At 40.3% G+C, this 19,620-nt stretch overlaps 1 protein-coding gene across 1 annotated transcript in view; it reads left to right on the top strand.

Annotated features, from left to right (window-relative positions):
• The first annotated feature begins 380 nt into the window (after window positions 1-380).
• ctdp1 (CTD (carboxy-terminal domain, RNA polymerase II, polypeptide A) phosphatase, subunit 1) overlaps window positions 381-19,620 on the top strand; it is an 85,539-nt gene continuing 66,299 nt past the window's right edge. Inside the window, exons 1-11 of the mRNA XM_030412508.1 lie at window positions 381-679; window positions 1,879-1,962; window positions 2,875-2,968; window positions 3,769-3,897; window positions 4,719-4,869; window positions 5,913-6,003; window positions 6,435-6,601; window positions 10,510-11,553; window positions 14,521-14,662; window positions 14,820-15,050; window positions 17,404-17,557. Coding sequence (XP_030268368.1) covers window positions 381-679; window positions 1,879-1,962; window positions 2,875-2,968; window positions 3,769-3,897; window positions 4,719-4,869; window positions 5,913-6,003; window positions 6,435-6,601; window positions 10,510-11,553; window positions 14,521-14,662; window positions 14,820-15,050; window positions 17,404-17,557 — 2,586 coding nt within the window. The remainder of the gene's footprint in view (window positions 680-1,878; window positions 1,963-2,874; window positions 2,969-3,768; window positions 3,898-4,718; window positions 4,870-5,912; window positions 6,004-6,434; window positions 6,602-10,509; window positions 11,554-14,520; window positions 14,663-14,819; window positions 15,051-17,403; window positions 17,558-19,620) is intronic.

Genomic DNA, 19,620 nt, shown 5'->3' with positions numbered 1-19,620 from the left:
GAAACTGTAGCTTTTTTTTATTTCCTCTTTTCTTTAAAACGTGTTAATAAACCACATGGCACAAGTATTTCTCGAAGGATTTTATTTTGAAAGCAGAGTGGGCGGTGTGTTTTGCTGTAGCAGGCTGCATGGTCCACCGGATGCAGTGGCGACCCGTGTCGCTGCAGTGTTGCGCTTTCCTGTTTACGGGCGGGAAGAGCGAACGTAGCTGACTGTGGAAGCTACTGGGTTTAAATTGGCAGCACATTTGTTTTTAATTTTTCCTTCATGCTACTGGTTTGCACGTTTGAATGATACACGGGGTATTGCGAGGTCTTGTGGATACCTTTTAGGCGGGCCGTTCCTGAAAACTAGAGGGATTTTTTGAGAGTGCGGGACAGATGGAGGATCCTCCTGCAGATTCTGGTGGTGGTGGTGGCGGCGGTGCAGCAGCGGAGGGCCCCGCGGTGCAGGTGGCAGATATCTGCTGGCCGACCGGGGCTCTCCCTCTACGGCTCCTAGAGTGGAAAGTCAAACCCGGGTCTCTAATTAACGTGGACTCCGTGTTAGCACTGTGTGCTCCCATACCTCAGGAGAAGGGGGCAGAGGCTGCCAGGCTGCCAGAGAAGAAGGTGAAATCGGACCGTGCTGGAGTAGTCAAGGAGCTATGCTGTCAACTTGGACAAGTCATACCCCCGGGGTGAGTCAGTCTGCTTGCTATAGCTAACTATGTTCACTGAACCAACCATTGCCGGGAAAGGATACAAGCAGCATGTCAGCTGCAGTTTTGGTACCGCTTTGCCAGCTTCAGACTTAACCCGCAGTGCAACGTTAGCTAGCTAACGAGCTAACATTGCTACATATAGGTGCTAAGTTAACGTTAGCATGTTTGCTAGCAGTACTCAAATCACTCACAGCACTTGCTCGTGTCAAGTCAGTCAAAACAAACAAGGAGACTTTTGGACAGAACTTTCAAAATAAAAGTGCATTTAGTGCGATAATCTGTTTCTGGACCTTTTCGGGTCTCTAAACCAGTTGGAAGTGATAACCAGTTGCAAGCAGAAATTAGGTTAACATTATACGTATTCTTGAATTGTCTCTTGAATGTACATGCAGTCAAGTTTACAGGCTAAACATTTCTTGAGCCTTTATTCTGAAGGCAAAATCACGTGGAGCGCTGTCTCGTTGTGTTTGCCTTGACGCAGCCGCCCCTCGCGTGCACGGAGTGTGTACATGCTGCATAGGCTGACAGGTGGAGGAGTGATCCGAGTCTGCCGAGGTCCCAGTGACTCTTACACGGCCGTCGTTACTCCTGCTTCATCGTGACTGCTTTTTATTTCAGAACAACACTAGATTTATTTGGCAAACAAGCACATATTTGAATTATGACTATAAAGCTTCACTTGTCTTGTTATGTTTTTGGTCTTACAATTGCGCGTCGGTCAAGTGTACCTAACATGAAATACGTTGTATATTTGAATGTTAAGATGGAGTTTTTAATTAAACATATATCATAAATCTAATTGAATTAAAGTTTGTAATGTTTCTAAAGTGAATTATCAACCGTGTGAATTACAAAGCAAAGCGACTGAGTGCATAATGTTCAGCTATTTATTACAGTAGGTACATTCATGCTCGCTGGATTTACAACTTGTTCTCAAAGTAATATCTCAGTGATAACGTTTGTCAGTAAGCAACTTGCTGATATAAAGTATCAAGGCTCACACCTTATCTGTAAGGTAAAAATGCTAAAACATGAAACATCGAATAAACTTCTATAATACCAAGCACTTGCTTGCCACAAAGCAAGCAAGCAAGCAGAAAGATGGAACCACAGTACTATGGCTGGATTACACAAAAGTATTTCCTCTGATGTCTCTTGTCTCTTTTTTTTTCCAGGGGTGTCATCATCAGAATAGAAGAATGCAGCCATCCAATAGTAATGAAGGGTTTATGTGCTGAATGTGGCCAGGACCTGACTCAGTAAGGAAATGCAAACACTTTGAATTTTATTTTTTAAACTTTTTTTGTTTGCTTGTTTATTACACATGATGTATTTGACACTTTTGCTCACACATTGACCTTAACACTGTACTGATTAAAGAACGACCCGACTAAATGAATGTAAAAGTTGATGCTTACAGTATCATACTGTCATTTGGTAATCAAAAATTTTTAGAGCTGACTAGAATTTGTCTTTGCAAGGATGTGACATTCATGTGCCACAAGGCAAACTGAATATATCTGGCCCAAAGTATTTGTGGTGGATCCTGTATTATTTAACACCATCAGGGGGCACCAGATATCATACAGAAAGAGCTGAGTAAAACTTGGGTTATAAATCAAGTGTTCTCCCTCTGCACTGTCTCTTGTGTCAGTTTGATAGAGATGTAAAATGTATAGCTGTCAGTTAGACTCCAAGACATGCTGAATTTATTGCAGATTTTACATAAAGAAATATAGTTCCTGTGCATTATCATTGTAAGGGAAAAGTGTATGTAAATATAATAATAATAATAATAATAATAATAGTAATAATAATAACAACGATAATAATAACAATAATTATTATTGTTATTGTTATTATTATCTTATTATCTTATTGCCTAGTACTGTAATAGTACACATGTTTTGTGTACTGATAGACCAAACGGTGAGTCTTAAAGAACTTAAAACTGCCAAAAATCGGACTAATCTTTTGCTAACTGGTCAATTTTCTGGTTTTACTAAGTATGTTTGCTCAAATCAAGCCACTATCAACTGCTGTCTGACAAATTTTGATTTGCATGTTTGTGAAAGCTGCATTTCTTCTCAGTCACAATGTGTTCACGGACTAAGAGATACACATACCACAAAATTCATGACTCCCACTCTTCTTCTTTTTTTCCTTCTCAGGCTGCAGAGCACAAATGGGAACCAGCAAACTCCCATCTCCACAGCAACAGTCTCCATGGTGCACAGTGTTCCCGAGCTGATGGTCAGCTCAGAGGTGAGTCTTATGCTAGAGATACCTGGAAGATTGGGTTAATTGGGCACATAAACTTTACATTCATCCCATTATAAGACCTGTGCGTGTATGTGCATTGCTTTTGAAGCTCATCACCTTCTGTCTTTACTGTCCATTTCCAAGATATTAAATTTAGACTGTTTTTTATTGTTCAGATATTTTGTATCATCAAATGTAAAACATTTTCATGCAGAAAAATATAACAAATACTAACTGTTTCCTGGGGAATTGTAGTAATTTCAGGGTTAAAAAGCATTAGCCACAGCAGAGGCACATAACTTTCAGATAAAAAGACATGATAATGATACAATTATGCATAAGAAAAGTTTAGGTCAAGGTTTCCATAGACAACTACCCTAAAATTAATCAGGAAATGTGTAATCATATATTGCCAATTCTACATTTTACCATATCAAAGGTGGATGTGTATGCTGTGTCTTATTCCCCTTAAAAAAATCAAGGGCAGGGCATCAGCCTGACCCCTATATTTAGTTGTATCCAAGAACTAGTTAAATTCAATCCAATAAGATGCAACTTTATAACCCTGTTACCCCTGGCAGTGCCCTCCCAAGGAATACACATGCACACACAATGGGGAAAACCGTTAATCACATAGCCTCAAAGGACCAAAAGATGTAAGCTTAAAACCATAATTGAAATTTTAGTGATAAATATGTAAATGATAACTAATTATGTTAAAAGCGCTGTGTTCATTGTAAAACAAAGTGTTTGTTGCTCACGTTTTCTGACTCTCTGTTCGTAATCTTTATTCGTTCCAACAGCAAGCCGAACAGCTGGGCAGAGAAGACCAGCAGAGACTCCACCGGAACAAAAAGCTGGTCTTGATGGTGGATCTGGACCAGACGCTGATCCACACCACCGAACAGCACTGCCAGCGTATGTCTAATAAGGTATTATCCCATCAAATCACTCTTCTTTACTGTCATCACTGTGATGGAGAGACAGATTCGGTGTCTCACATGAAACTGGATTGTATGCATCAAGAATAAATGCTTAACATCAAGCTGTGCAGATTTGAGGCTTTGTATTGACATGAATAAACCTGTCTGAGAGCATCCTAAGGGTGTGTCCCAGAAGTACCTTTTCAACTAAGAAACAACTGTTTTTATATTTATTGCAAGTGTCACATGTACGGCTAATGCAGAGTTTTTTCTCTTAAAATATTTGTCAGGCTGAATATTTAAGGCATTTTAAGACATGGAAGACTGTATACATCTGTCTTCTCTACTGATTTTATTGGTGCATTGTTACATTTGTTAGCATTCTACCATCAACAACTACCAATGAGTGTTATAGGGTGAAATAAACGTTAAGATGTAAATAACACCACCTACATCCACATGAATGTTTCATGATAACTGTAATCCCTTTTGGTTTCTGATGAGCATAATAGAGCTGTCTGAGTTTTTGACACACAGGAGGTGGATGGATTCAGAATTATTATTATGTGCTATATCAAAGGGCTGTCTGCCAGTATAATTGCAAAGCTTCAGTAGAAGTGACTATGTGTTAAGAACACGCTGTAATTTCCACTCAGGGTCACTCCATTTATCATTAGGAAATATCTAGTTGAAATTCTATAAAAGTACAGAACAGTTTCTGTTGTTAACCAAAGCTCACGTTCAAAGTCGTCCTTTTAAGAGCAGATGTTGACGACAAAATCGGCTCATTAACTGTTTGTCATAGTTAACACTCTTGTTGTTTCCTCCAGGGCATTTTCCACTTCCAGCTCGGGCGAGGAGAGCCAATGCTCCACACGCGACTACGCCCACACTGCAAGGAATTCCTGGAGAAAATCGCCAAACTCTATGAGTTACATGTCTTCACATTTGGGAGCCGCCTTTACGCACACACCATTGCCGGTAATGGGCTCATTGTTTTAGATGTTACACCAAGTTTCTGACATTATAGGCCCTGATTACACAAACCCACACAGTTTTATTAAAATAAAGATGCTGTTGAATACAATCCATTTCAAGTTTGAATTTTGGTAAAGTTGTACTGCCTGTTTGTGTCCATAAGAGGGAAGTGTCCGCTCATATTTTGGGTTCAGCTGAAGTTATGTTGGTTCACTGGTGTACATCTAATGTCTCCTGGTATCATTTGCAAGCAGCAGGGGTGCTACATTTTAAAATGTAAATCCAGTTAATGTTGTACATTAACATTTTCGATGCTCTCCTGCTAAATGGGCAGCTTTACAACACAGTCGTCAAATTCCAGCTTAGTTTTGCAGCATTTGTGTGAGCTGACTGATGAAAATATTTCAGTTTGTGATTCAAGGCTGGATTATATTGAAGTGTAGGAAGTGTGTTTATAAGGTCTATATGGTCTCTTTGGTATGCAGGCTGCAATTTTTCATCATACTGTATATAATAGCAGCAGCAGCAGCCCCTGTCCAGCACTGTTCTGCCTCCATATGATGAATGTTTAATGTATTTTGAATTGGATTTTACTACTGGCCCTGATTCAGGGAGGTCGGCAGGTTTCAGAGCTGCGCTCAAGTTATTGATGTCTTCTGTTGTGGGTAAAGGAGACTCTGGCCAGGCTGTCTTGTTCTATTGTTATATAAGTTTTTATCAAACTGTTCACTTCTTTTCAGGCATAGTAAGAAAGCCTGAGAGAGTGTAGTTTTCAAAGCTTGATTCAATGAGGAAATACTGGAGTGAAAGTAGTGAAAATGGTTTAAAATAGAAGAAAGTGCTCTTTTATTTCGAGATGTATAGTTTCATTAATGTGGCGTAGAAATGGTGTAGCAATGAAACAACATACTTGAATGCAAATGCTGTAGTAGACTGTAGTACATACATTTCTGCAGCCTAGAGAGGTACTTTGGGATTTCTGATTTAGCATTCAAATATGCATCTCTTTTTTCCCCTCAATTTTGCCTTTTCTCTTCCTTTTTCAGGCTTTCTGGATCCTGAAAAGAAGCTTTTCTCTCATCGGATCCTCTCTCGAGACGAATGCATTGATCCTTTCTCCAAGACTGGGAATCTTAGGTGGGAATTGCCTTCCGCTAAAGATGACAACTAGATCGACCGTGGGCAGTTTAGTCTATCGTGACCCTGCACCTGTCAACTTTCCAGACATTATGTCTTTTTTTACTTTTCTAAGCTTGTGTAACCGTTCGTCTATGTCATCAGTGACTGCAGATGAACACAGAGAGAGGAGAACTATTATTCTCTCTCAGTGTCACTTTGAAAGGTTGTCTTTGACATCTCCTCGCAAATAAAAAATTTGGATGGATGATGTAAGAAATTGATGTGCCCCTTATTTTTATTCATAGCTAAACACACAATCTGTCACTGCAACGTCACCACAGCCAAAGAAACATGAATAATGTCCTCAAAGTGTTTATCTGTAAACGTTCGGACATCTGTCAAAAAGCTCCTCAGTCTTACTGGTGTCTTCTGCATAATTCTCATGACAGGAATCTTTTCCCTTGTGGTGACTCGATGGTCTGTATAATCGATGACCGAGAGGATGTGTGGAAGTTTGCACCCAACCTCATCACTGTGAAGAAATACATCTACTTCCAGGGCACGGGGGACATCAATGCTCCACCCGGATCACGGGAAGCTCAGATGACAAAGAAAGGTACAGTGGACACACATCTTTGATAACAAACCTACTGTTAAAGCAACACTGCACTGTCCAACAAGTCGTTGGACCCTATTTGTACTGTTGCTGAAGTTTGGTGCCGTTCTGAGCATTATTTGTGGCTTTTTGGTGGCGGTTTATATTTGGATCCATTTACTGCAGTGTATTGTTGTCGTGCGGTCGTTTCTGAGGTTGATAAATCTCGGTGTGTTAGACCATGGATTAAACTTACACCGGAATATCCCTTTAACAAGCAAGTCAGTCCAGTCAGTAGCTGAGCTAGGGCTGCTCTCATAGTTCACAGTGCACAGGACACAATGTTTTACTCATTTAATCTGTTTGGTTGGAAACGGTACCATAAACTCTGTGCCACAGTGAATTGAGATTAGAAGTTTAACTGTACTTGTGTACTGTCCACATTGTGCTGTAATGCTTTGGCAATATTGTTTTTGAAACTTACATGTCAATAGAGCTCCTCTGAATGGAATTGAAATAAATTGTATTGAAAAAATGCTATGCTACAACAGGAAACCACACTACGCTGTCCAATATAACCATAATCAAATGTTATCGTAATCATAAACTCACTTAATGCATTTCTGATTACGTTATGTTTATCAGGGTACTCATTTATACTCAGGATCCAGACAATATATAATACTCATCAACACTCCATTGATGTGCAGCAGCCAACATCCTGAGATCACATGATGAGCCTACACACCTCTATTCACAAAGCTCTTCATGAGTCAAAGGTACCTGTCAATGGACAAGGATACCATCTTAAAGGCATCCTATACTTTCACCTTTGTATGTCCTCTTGTGTTGTACTCACAAGGGAATCCTCTCAAATACACACTGTTATTCTCTTCATTATTATAGCAGGAAACAAGCTGCATGGAGCCAGCCAGTGTGTCTCCCTTGGGACTGTGGCAGGACCCCCCTCATTTACACCCACTCCCGGCTGTCACATCAATTAATGATAACTCCTGGTTGTACTGATCCCATGTTACAACAGCTGTCGGGCTCACTAATGGCCCTTGTGTTGTTGATAAATACAAAGATAGAATAGAGAGTTTGGGGAAACACAAGCTTCAATTTGCCTGAGGCAGATTTGGTCCAGTGCAAATTCAAATCTTGATATATGACATTATTTTTTGCCTCAGGCAACTCTCTTGCTGCTTTGCAAGGCAAATAGAAATAATTATCTGTACATGTTCCAGTATCTCTATCACGCTGCAGCCAGCAGGGGCTGCTTACATCATTCAAATATGTCATTAAATGTATGGATATTTTTATTCGTAACATGTGGAGCCATGAAATTGATAAGCAATAGATATCATGAACTGAAAATAATTTTCATTTTCAAATTAACAATTGCTCTGTTGTCCTACTAAGCTGGGAAGTGAAGCACTATACAACTACAGTTCGGTTGGGACTTAACTCTAAAGTTAGTTTAAAATGACAAGCTCAACATGAACTAGAATCATTCATAACTGCAAGGAAAGGTCTGCTGATGAGGCTAGATTTCAAGAAGGATCATGTACGGCTTGTTTATCATTGCTACATTCGAGCAGCACATGAAGCTGTAATCACAAAATTGACTTTTAATACCTTCCAAGCAAGTCAGTTAAAACCCCAGAGTTGAGGGCCATTAAAACCAAAACAATGAGGTGAGTGGCACTAAAATGTCCAGAGAGCTGAGGAGAGTTGGGTGATAATTCTTTATGGGTTCATCACTACGAGCGATCCCTGTCACATTACACACTGTCATTTGGTGCATTGTTATTAGAAAACTTAAAAACAAAATAATTATTACAGCTTTAAGCACACTTAAAAACGGGTAAATTATATGTGCCAGTATATTTTAGAATAAAGAGGGGGCTTGTGGTCAACTTTAACTAAGACTACTTGAATCATTATGTGCATATTTTATCACTCAATGTATGAATATATAAGCTGCACTGCACTGTAGATGGTCAGCAATTCTTTATATTGAGATCCTGAAAACATCCCTAACCCCTAATCCTAACCCTAACCCAGGGGACTTTTGAGTATGTAGTAAATGCTGTTGAAAAGTTAATTCGCTGCTTTTTTGATCTGAAGGCTTGTGTCCACTGGCCCGTGTCTGCCCTAGCGTGCTTTGCCTGCTCCGATTATTTAGCTGCCCTCTCTTGTCTGTCTAGCCCTGTGCTTATATGTAATGCAGAGTTGACACTATATCTTTCTATGTCATTCAGAAATGACAGGATACTTTGCCTCTAAAGAATCAGTACCACTGTCATGTCACTGTTTTGTGTTTTTTACACCAAAAGGTGTGTGTCAACAGGGGCTGCCACACCAGCTCCTTGGGTTATCCCCTGGATGAAATGTACTAATTAGAGGTGGGTGCAATTCATCGATGTGGCGATGCATTGCGATGCGTCACATGACGATTTGGCATCGATTAATTAACGCTGTTGCTTTGCCGCAAGACCGGAACAAAAAACACGTAACCTGGAACCTTAGCGCGTGCACCGCCCGGACTGTTTAGTGAGTGGGACCACAACAAACGGAGCAGTAACGTTAGTTTCTTTGCAAAATGGCAACAGCTTTAGCAGCTCCCAAAGAGCGGCTGATTCTCTTGCCACCGGGGTTCACTGCAACCGCGTGGAAGCACTTTGGATTTTATGAGAGAGCAAACAAGACGACTGACAAGACCTACGCAATTTGCTGTTTTCAGTGTTTTCTGCCAATAGAGGGGGCTCTCATGCAAGTGGAGATTTCCCTGGTCAAAGTTAAGTAGGTCAAAGAGCAATGTTTACATAGTCATAAAATAAGATATTTTGTGTCTTTGAAAAATACAAGTCAAATGTTCAAAAACCTTGTTATTTACCTAAAGAGTGTAGTTTTAGAGGAACTGAGTTAATTGATAGGCTATTTATTTACAAATGTTGCCACTGATGAAGACAAAATCAATCTTGTATGGAAAAAAGGAATTAAAAATTGCAATAATCGAAGAATTGTGGCACCAATAATTTAATCGAATCGAGAATCATTATAATCGAAGAATCGAAGAATTGAAGCTCCCATAATCGAAATCGAATCGAATAGTGAGGTACCCTTGTTCGAACACCCCTAGTATTAATGTGAAAAGGTCATTGCCAAGAGACTTATTATCACAAAGTCACAGACCTTCCAGAAAGCATTAACGCTAAGTTCATGATGAAATGGGTCATCACCATCACTGTTGATGACGTTATATGGTCTTGATAAATCATGATAGTCATGATGGAGCGTTTAAAAGATTAGTTTGTTGAAGTTTGCTGGCTAGAAATTTTGGTCCTCAATTACTTGAATGTCAGAATTGGTTTTATATTATCATAGTGAGTCATTGGGGGTGAAGATGAAGTTTGAACACTAACAAAATGCAGTGAAAGGTTATCAGAGAAGTAAAAAATGGACCTATCTTCTCAACTTATCTTCCCTATAAAGCACGTGTTTCTTCTCTTCATTCGGACTGGAGGTGAAGAAATGAAGTAAAATGTATCTTTCTATTTTACATTCTCTTTTAATATTAATATAGTATCTAGTTGTTATATAAGTAGTTATTGTTGGGTTAATGCAGTCTTTGCCATCCACTGGCCCCAACTTATTTTCCAATTATGCTTCCCATTACAACCGTCTATGGAATTTCAAAGTGTTCAATAATAAATAAACAAATAAAGGCATTATGAAATGAATAATCACATTAACTAACTGTGTAGGATATATAAATGAGCCGGCTTGTAAAGTAATTGAAGAAATGATTAAAGTCGACTCATTACCGTCCTTTAATCTAAAGTGGGTCTTGCTGTCACCTCACCTATTGATTCTAATGCATTTGTCCTTGAATACTGTGTGATCACCTCGTCTTGTTCCATCAGGAGGCCCGTCAACTCGATCAGCAGAGTGCACAGAACCAGTAGGGACACTTGGTGCTGATGAGCAAAATAATGGCCCCAGGAAAAGGGCGAAAGACTTTTCTGGAAAGGAAGAGTCTACAGCATCTCAATCTTCTCAGGGAGTACCAACAAATGAACGGACACATCCGACAGGGGTTGTGGAAGATGAATCGGGGAAAGGTAAAGGATCGGAGACTGAGGTGGAGTCTGGGGCGAGGTCGAGGGAAACTCAGGTGGGTGACAGAATAAATGTCAAGGAAGATGATAGTAACAGGACACTTGTGACGAAAGAGGCACATGACAGTGCAAACTCATCAGCACCGGGACATGAGTCCAATAACTTGGACTTTGACCTTTCCAGTGACAGCGACAATGATTCCATCACAGGAAAGCCTCCATCATCAGAGAGTGATAGTGAAGGCAAATCTTGCCAGGCAAAGAAATCTGGGCAGGATGGAGTCACGCAAGAGCATGGGGATGGGGAAAGTGAGAGGGACAGTAAGGGTCGAGTTGATGGCGAACCCAGCTGTGATGCAGCAGAACCTTCAGGAGTTCTTCTTCCTGACCCTGAGCTGGGTAATGGCTGTTCTGATAGGAGAGAGCCAGAAACAGAGTCCCAGAATAGTGAACAATCTGGGGTCACTATGGGGGAAGAGCTGCTGGACCAGAGCATGGAGGATGAGGAGGAGGAGGAAGAGGAAGCTGATATCGACCAGGATGATCACCTGATTTACCTGGAGGAAGTGCTGGAAAGGATCCATGCAGAGTACTACGCACGTTATGAGGCCTACCTGAGGAAGGAGGCCCCTGAAACGCCGGACATCCGCAAGATTGTCCCGGAGCTTAAAAGCAAGACACTGGAGGGCACAACGATAGTGTTCAGTGGCCTGTACCCAACAAACTACCCCATGGAGAGAACCCGGGAGTCCTACCATGCCAAAGCACTTGGGGCTAAGATTGGCAAGAGTCTGATACTGAGCTCCCAAGATCCCAGTCGTACGACGCATCTCATCGCAGCAAGAGCTGGTATGTAGAAATGTATGTATGCTGTTGACCGAGCATACAGCAGTAGCCTTCTTAAGGTCAAATTTGACATTGAATTTATCTTTCCAAATGTTAATGCTATTATGCTCAAACATAGTTTTTAACCAGAATTACTTTTCATAGCCTGTTTGTTCCTTTTGCAGAATACATTTGAGGCATTTTTGTTGCCGTGTGCCAGAATCACTCATAACTGATGCAAGGAAAGGTCTGCTAATGAGGCCAGAACTCAAGAAGAGTCATGTATTGCTCGTTTAAATGCCAGGCTTACTGACACATTGGCACATTTGTGTGAAGTGAGCCTTGTCAGAACTTTGGTTGAGCAGAGATAATTGAGATTCAATACACTGTCATCACAGTAACTGCCTCTCAGAGGTCAGCAGTTCTGGGAAGGTGCCGGTATGATAAGCTCTGTTAATGTATGACAATAATGCTGTAGGAACACACCACTGCAGACACCATGGCTAAATTCCTAGCACCAGCAGCAAAAGCAGTTGGAAATGTTACATTTGCATTAGCAGCAACTCATTACTGGACTGGTATATCGTAGGGGTGGGCAAAAAAATTAATTCACGTAAGAATTGAGATTCTTATCACCTAAGATTCAGTAGAGATTCACAGATCTCCAGATCGTTTTTAAAATGTTCATTAACCGCACGTTGTTGATGGAATTAAAAAGGCAGAACTGAACTGAGCAGAGAAGCACCCAGACAGTTTACCGTGTGCAAATGCTAAAGATATCTTTTAGTTCATCTTCAAAAGAGTGGATTAAGGACAACAGTGAATGGTTGAGCACACAGTAAACTGGAGCAATAGTGTAGAAATACTGCCCCCTCAACTATTCTTCCACCCGCAAATCGATGCCAAATCAAAAATTGATTCTGAACTGAATTGTACAGGCAAGAAATTGAATCTGCCAAAGTTCTCACACCCTCAACAGTGAGGATGATATCAATTATTATCGTCGATAAATTTATCAAGATAAATTTGTGCATAATTGCATTCGAGCATCATCTCCTGTGAGTCTGTCATTTAGGTTGGCATCACAAATCCAGTACAGGAATGGTGGACTTCACTACTACCAATGCAAAATGAGATTTATTGTGTATTTAGCAGCGTTAACAGAATGTAAATATATTGAATGGCTATTGCCTAAAATAACATAAATATTATTAAAAAATGAAGTTAATTTCTTAAAAAATCAGAAATGTTTTAAACTTCTCTATGTTAACCTATTTGTAAGAAAAATGTATTTTTGAGTCTCTCCCCTAACTCGTCAAAAACAGATGCTTTGGGATGGCAGCCAGCCCAGTTTACAATCCCAAAGCATTTTGACGAGTTGGAAAATCAAGAGCTTCATTACTTTGATGAGTTGGAAATAAGACTCAAAAATCAGCTTTTCTTACAAATAGGAGCTCTAAGGTTGGATTCTATTATACCTGGGTGCCTTAGTTGTGGATCTAGACCTTGTTGCTCCTTACCAGTCAGCTTGTTTTGAAGTAGTGAACTAATAGCCTAAATTGACTCATGCAGCTGTAAATTCTAATGCTTCAAACTGATTTACGTATATTTCCTCGAGACAGCTCCTTTTCTGTAATTAGGCCCACTTGATTGCGGGGAACACAGTTCACTGCACTCTGACATGCCAGAACCATGTGAATGCTGGCGGCAGTGTTTGTGTGTTTTTTCCGAAATGGTAAGAACTACAAATTATAAAGCTAGTTAAAAATTGATAACTTAGGGGCTAGTCTCTTTTTTTGAGTTGATTATTATGAGGCTGAAAATAATGTGCTGCCTTGGTAGACATGGGCCCAACCCATCATGTGTACACCTGTTGTTTGTAAAATGAGTGCTGATAAGGCCAGTCATTTATTAAGCCCCTTTTATAGAGTCTATAGATTAGATAGAACAATACAGCTTCAGCTCAGCTTAGAATGGTATTATATCTGAAGAGCACCAAAGACCGCATTCATTCCTCTATTGTTGCCAGTCCCGTTTACCTTCTGAAAACAAACACAGGAAGTGGCACTGTTGCCTTGGGAGCCATCCCGGCTGAGAGGAGCACTTGGCAATCACTCATGTTGTACATCAGAAGGACAGAAAAATCAGCCAAAGATGAAATCAGGACAATATAAGCAGCATGGTTCTCAGTGTGCACAGAGCTGCTGAAAATATCCTTTGTGTTGTCAGAGCAGCACAGGTATTTATCAGGTCCATGTAACAAAAAAATCATATGTGCATATGTTTTATTGTTATGTTTCAATTTGCGTTCACTCATTGAGTAGCTACAGATATACAGTAACTAAACTTTTTCAACAGCATACTCTGCATTTTGGTGGGATCCATTCTCTTTCTTGTGGACAGAATTAGGAGTTGTGGCAGCCAGAAAGTTACTATTATTTCGATGGATACACAAGTCATCATTCTGTTTTTCATCATTTCCCCCCCCCCCCCCCCCCCCCCCCCCCCCCCGCCTTTTTTTTTTTTGCCATGCTAGTGGAATATCTCGGTCAAACATTTTGTTCCAGGCTGAAATATCTCAACCAACTGAACAGGAGATGTGCACAAGCACTGGGCGTCAATATGTGAACAGTGTGCTATTGTTAACCTGGGGTTAATGAGCTTCTAGACTTTCTTTGTGTCAAACATCAATAGGTCTTATTCAAGCACAAACACTGCATTCACCGGAGAAAACATAAAAACCACTGAGTTTGCAAAAAAGTGTAAGGACAGTGACTTCGGTGACTAAAAAGAAAAAAAGGTTGTAAGCTAATCTAATAATATTGACCAAGCAATTATTTCCTCTGTTTTCTTCTAGCGAAGACAGCCTTGTAATTGATCTCAATTATTCACCAGTGCCTGTGTTTGTGTATTTAGTTAATAGCTTTTGATCACAAGGTCGAAACCTTTTCTTAATTTTGACCTTTTTCCTTGCTTATTCCTGGCACCCAGGCACCGAGAAGGTTCGCCAGGCACAAGGCTGCAAGCACCTCCAAGTTGTCAATCCTGACTGGCTGTGGAGCTGTCTGGAGCGCTGGGAGAGGGTGGAGGAGCAGCTGTACCCACTGAAGGAGGACTACTCCAAAGCGCCAAGGTAAAGTAGCATTTGTCTTAAAAGCCATCCCAAACTTTGTAGATGTGAGCTGCTTACTTAAAAGCATTATATAGGTAATATAGGTATGAACTGCATTAGACCAAAACCTTTCTTGAAGATAATTCCAAGTCTGACATCTTCGTCTTGCATGTTACAGGAGCAACAGTCCTGCAGCATTCCTTGACAACCTAGGCTCCTTCCAGAAGCCTATTTTCCACCCAGCTGCCATCCACCACAGACCTCCACCTCCAGCCCCTGAGGTTCGGACCTACGACCCTGTCACAGGGAAGCTGATCCGTAGGGGCCCTCAGGTGTCACGCCCACCACCCTACTCCCAGCCGTCGGGGTCCATGTTGCTGTCTGACAAGAGAGAGCAAACTTGTCTCAGGTAACAGCTGCACCCCACTGCACTGCATTCAGAAACCCCCCCGTGGACCCTGCATAACTATAGCATTTAAAATCATCAGAGTTATGCTATCGACGTTTTCTCTGTTTAGTACTGACTGCAGAATCGCTCATAAAAGATCTTAAATGTATGGATCTTTCCTCTGGGCCTCATCTCCATCCCTCCCTTCCCTGTAAACTAAAACAGCTGTTGGTGTGGTGTAACACTGCTTTGAATTGACAGGACTTGCCCTCAACGGAGATGTGCAGCAGCTTCAACTATCAACTGAGGCGCAATAAAGCCCCCAACAAAGCTTTTATTGTATGGATTGTTTATAGCATTTGGTGACGGGGGAAACCTGTCAACCCGGAGTGTGTAGTGTAACTCCCAGACGAGCCTCCAAACTTGGGTTGTTTTATTTTTGTCTGCATTTGAGCCATAAATAAAGGCACAATAACATTCAGGGTAGTTTATAGAACAATGCACGAAGTCCCTCTTCAGCAGTGTAAAATACTAACCTTAAGATACGTTTCATATACATTCAGTCATATAAATATTAGATTTTGCAGCAATGTTCTCATTTAATTTCCACCAACAGTTTGATGTGAACGGTGCAAGAAAAGCTTCACACTTCCTCAAAGTCACCTCTGTGCTCTTTCACTCCAGTGGTCATTCATATGTCAGTCACAGATGCAAATGAAGAGTGTGTATTTTTGTATGTCACTGGGGCTGTGGCCGGACTGTTTCTCACTTAACACCAGGGTAATAAAAGCTTACTTTAGGTGTCTTTTTACTAGACAGTCATGGTGGCTTAAAATCTTTTGAAATGTCTATGATTATACTCTAATTAATAATCACAAGCATAAAATTGGCCCACATAATTAATGGATTGGAGGCAGCAGTTTTCTCGGAGTTGTGTGAACTTGGATTAAATCATCAAAGAAGATCTGTTCAATTAAACACTGCCAAGTGAAAGTGTGGAAACTTCCTCTTCCCACTTGCATAAGATTTACATCTAAAGGGCCCTCGTTAGGGAGAGATAGCCTTTGCACGTCTTATCGTCGTTTTGCAGCCACAACTTTCACTCTTACCCTGTTCTCTCCATCCGCAAATTGTCTGTGTTGTGAATAATGTGCTGATTACAGTATGCAAAATGTTGGCGGATGAGCGCTGTTTTCTTTTGGTTCCTGTGAAAATGACTGTAACACTAAAATTGCATATAGAAATAGAACAAGAGAACCAGCAGGGAAACAATGTACTCTGCAGTTATCATGACTTTAATGACTGAGGATTGATTGATTTTCAGATACATCAGCAAGTTAGGTAATAATATGACAGTTTAAGTTGCACAAAATACGACTTCAACCACATTTTGATAAGATTTTTAAACACACTTCAAGAAACATTTAACTAGTTGGAAAAGGGTCTCAATTTAATACTGATGCTTCTGCATTGTCTTCATAAGTAAACTAGATGAGCACTGAGATAACTGGGTTGGATAAGTAATGAAATGAAAACTATTTTTTATGATGATTAATTGAGGTATCTTGCAGTCTGAGGAAAGAAGCTGTTCTGCTGTCTGGTGGTACGGTACACTATTCGAAGTTGGCTTCACATTAATATCGTACATGGCCAGAAATAATGTATTACATTACAATATTGTCACCATGATTCCTGCAAACGGCTTTGTTTAAAAGAAAAAATACTCACTTGCTTTCAAAACGGATGTATGCACCTGCCACAATGCAGTGATGACACTACTGCTTTTGTACACAAGGACTTCCAGAATAGGCAAAAAAATTAAAGTCCACTTACAAGGAACAAAGTAAATAACTTTGTTTATGTAGCACCTTTCAATAACAGAATGTCACAAAGTGCTTCACAAGATTTACAGGAAGCAAGAATGGGAGTGCATACCTCTGCCAAAGGCCCAACATTCCCCTTTAATTCAGTCAATCCTCTCTGTATCACTCTGAATAGTAAACCACCTGTAACTGCCCAACCATAATCTGAGCTCATCAGATCTGGTATGTGCATGAAATTGTAGCCACTCATAGGTTACTAAATACTAAATATGCCAGATTTTTCAACTGGATCTGCACCAAAAGTTAATGGGTACTATTTTGGTCAAAGACCATCCTCCATCAAGTTTTAGTGGAAATGTGTTAATTAATGTATGAAGGCAAGTCTAAACAGGTCTTGAGCTACCGATTGTATTTACACAGTAGATGCAAATCTTACATATTTATCTATCTGTCTACTTGGGTAACCAGGTAGTTAGTCCATCTATTTAAATGGACCGAACAAGTTTGCACTCACGTTGTTTAATGCTCATTTTTTTGTTATTGTACTACAGGGGAACTTCAAAGAGTCAGCAAGGTGACGCTGCAGGGTCTAGCCAAGATGATGAGCAGCCGGGACCGTCTCGTCGGAAACGACAGCCGAGCATGTCAGAAACTATGCCTCTGTATACACTTTGCAAGGAGGACCTGGAGAGTATGGACAAGGAGGTAAGAAGGGGATGAGTGACCACATCTTTATAAGGTTGATCTGTCACCAGGGATGCAAAATGAAACTGAGTTCGAACAAAACAAACTATTTTATTGCCTGGAGTGTGGGGGATGAATTGAGTCTCACGACCTGAAGAAATAGGCTGCGCAGTAGTCTGGTCTAGTTTCTTGTGGTAGTTTGCCCACATTAGCAGATATTATGTGGCCAAAAAAGGGGCACTAAGCAGACATTGTGTATACAGTAACTGAGGAATTAAAATACTTTTGTCTCAGCGGTGACTGGGTTGTTAGATTTCCCTTGCAACCTCACCGCAGGGCATAAGTGCATCCACCTGCACCATTATTGCTCTGCATTGGAGGGCCAAACTGTGCACAATCAAGCAAGCTATGTCGCAATAAACATCTTGATTTTCAGAAGGCTTGCTGGGTTGTGTGTGTAGATTCAAAGCTGCTGCATACATTTTCCTTTTCTGTTGAACTCCTCTTTCGCTCTTTCGTTCCTTTTCTTAATTTGTCCTTGATTTAAAAACCACCTAATCTGCCTTCTTTTGTAGTGCTGGTGGAGCTGTAATGAAGTATCCAATTACCAATTCAACACTTACTACTCTCTTTCTCCACAATAAAAATATGCCTTTATACAAACCACTGGAACTTTTATTGATAAGCAGTTGCATGGTATGCTGACCAAGGTTAGTGGTCAGTTGCTATACATTGACATGTACTGTATAAGAAAGGTGTAAGAGTCAATAAAAAGAATTGTAAAAGAAAGAAAGAAAAGTGTTAGGGGTATTTGTGGTGCTGTGTCAGGTTGACTGCTATCCTGTGCCTGTGTGTCACGTTATCCCATCTTGTTATTTGTTAGTGCAACTTATTGATAGGTTGGAGAACTTTGTTTGAAAGATTGGATCTCCCTGCATTGTTGTTTATGGATTAGATGGTGTAGAGGGATTAAATGAAATCGCAGTTGAATACAGTTTATCAGGCAGCTTTTGGCAAATATTAATGACAGAAATGGTAAATACTGAGATCCATAAACATCAATGAAACCGTGAGCACAACACATTTTTTAGTGCTGCTTCCTTCAATTTAAAGCCACTGCCACCTAGGCAGATTTAAACCCTTGCGCTGCCATGCCAGTCCACTTTCTGCATTTTCTATTTTTTGCAATATTTGCGAGGCAGGTGATGTGGTGACTAACGTCTGAAAGCTCTGCACCTCCTGCTTGGATAATACTCTATAATGGAGTCTGAGGTCTGCTAATGCTTCAGCAGGGGGAAATGTGCAAAGTGGAGTCTTGAAATCTGTCAAGAGCCTCTCAGCAGGTTATTAGTCTAAAAAAAAATAAGAAGAGCTTTGTGTTTTGTTCACGTGGGACATGACATGTGATAAGCCCTGTTTGAAGTCACGTTTTGGCTAGTGGTTATTTTTTTAGGTCTCTTTGTTGTATTTATAGGGATATCTCATTGAAACTATTGTGTTGGTCTCCACCCAGGTTCTTATTTCTTACCTTGAAATCACCTAAAAAAACATTAGGCTAATTGTATGCAGTAGTCTGTAGTAGTGTATGCAATTTTGACTCTGTTTTAACTAATATTATAGCCATCTTAAAATTGCACAATTACCAATTAATGAAATGACAATTTGTGTGAAAAAGGGTTTGCTAGAAGTGACAAACCAAAAGAGACCCCGCTCCATCATTTTACGTGGCCTACCACTTAGTGGCTGAGTTGCTGTTGTTCCAAATCATTTCCACTTTGTTATAATACAACTGACAGTTGACTGTGGTATATTTAGGAGCGAGGACATTTCACGACTGGACTTGTTGTACAGGTGGCATCCTATCATAATACCACGCTGGAATTCACTGAGACCCATTCTTTCACAAATGTTTGTAGAAACAGTCTGCATGCCTAGGTGCTTGCTTTTATACACTTGAGGCCATGGAAGTGATTGGAGCACCTGATTTCAATTATTTGTATGGGTGTGTGAATATTTTTGGCAATGTATAATATAATAATTAAGAAATGATATGTTCAGTTCATTTTCACGCTGTTCTTTCTTTG

The sequence above is a fragment of the Sparus aurata genome, chromosome 3 (assembly GCF_900880675.1).
Source record: "Sparus aurata chromosome 3, fSpaAur1.1, whole genome shotgun sequence".
NCBI classification, from domain to species: Eukaryota; Metazoa; Chordata; class Actinopteri; order Spariformes; family Sparidae; genus Sparus; species Sparus aurata.
The sequence above is the reverse complement of the archived record's forward strand: the minus strand, read 5'-3'. Positions and strand labels throughout refer to the sequence as shown.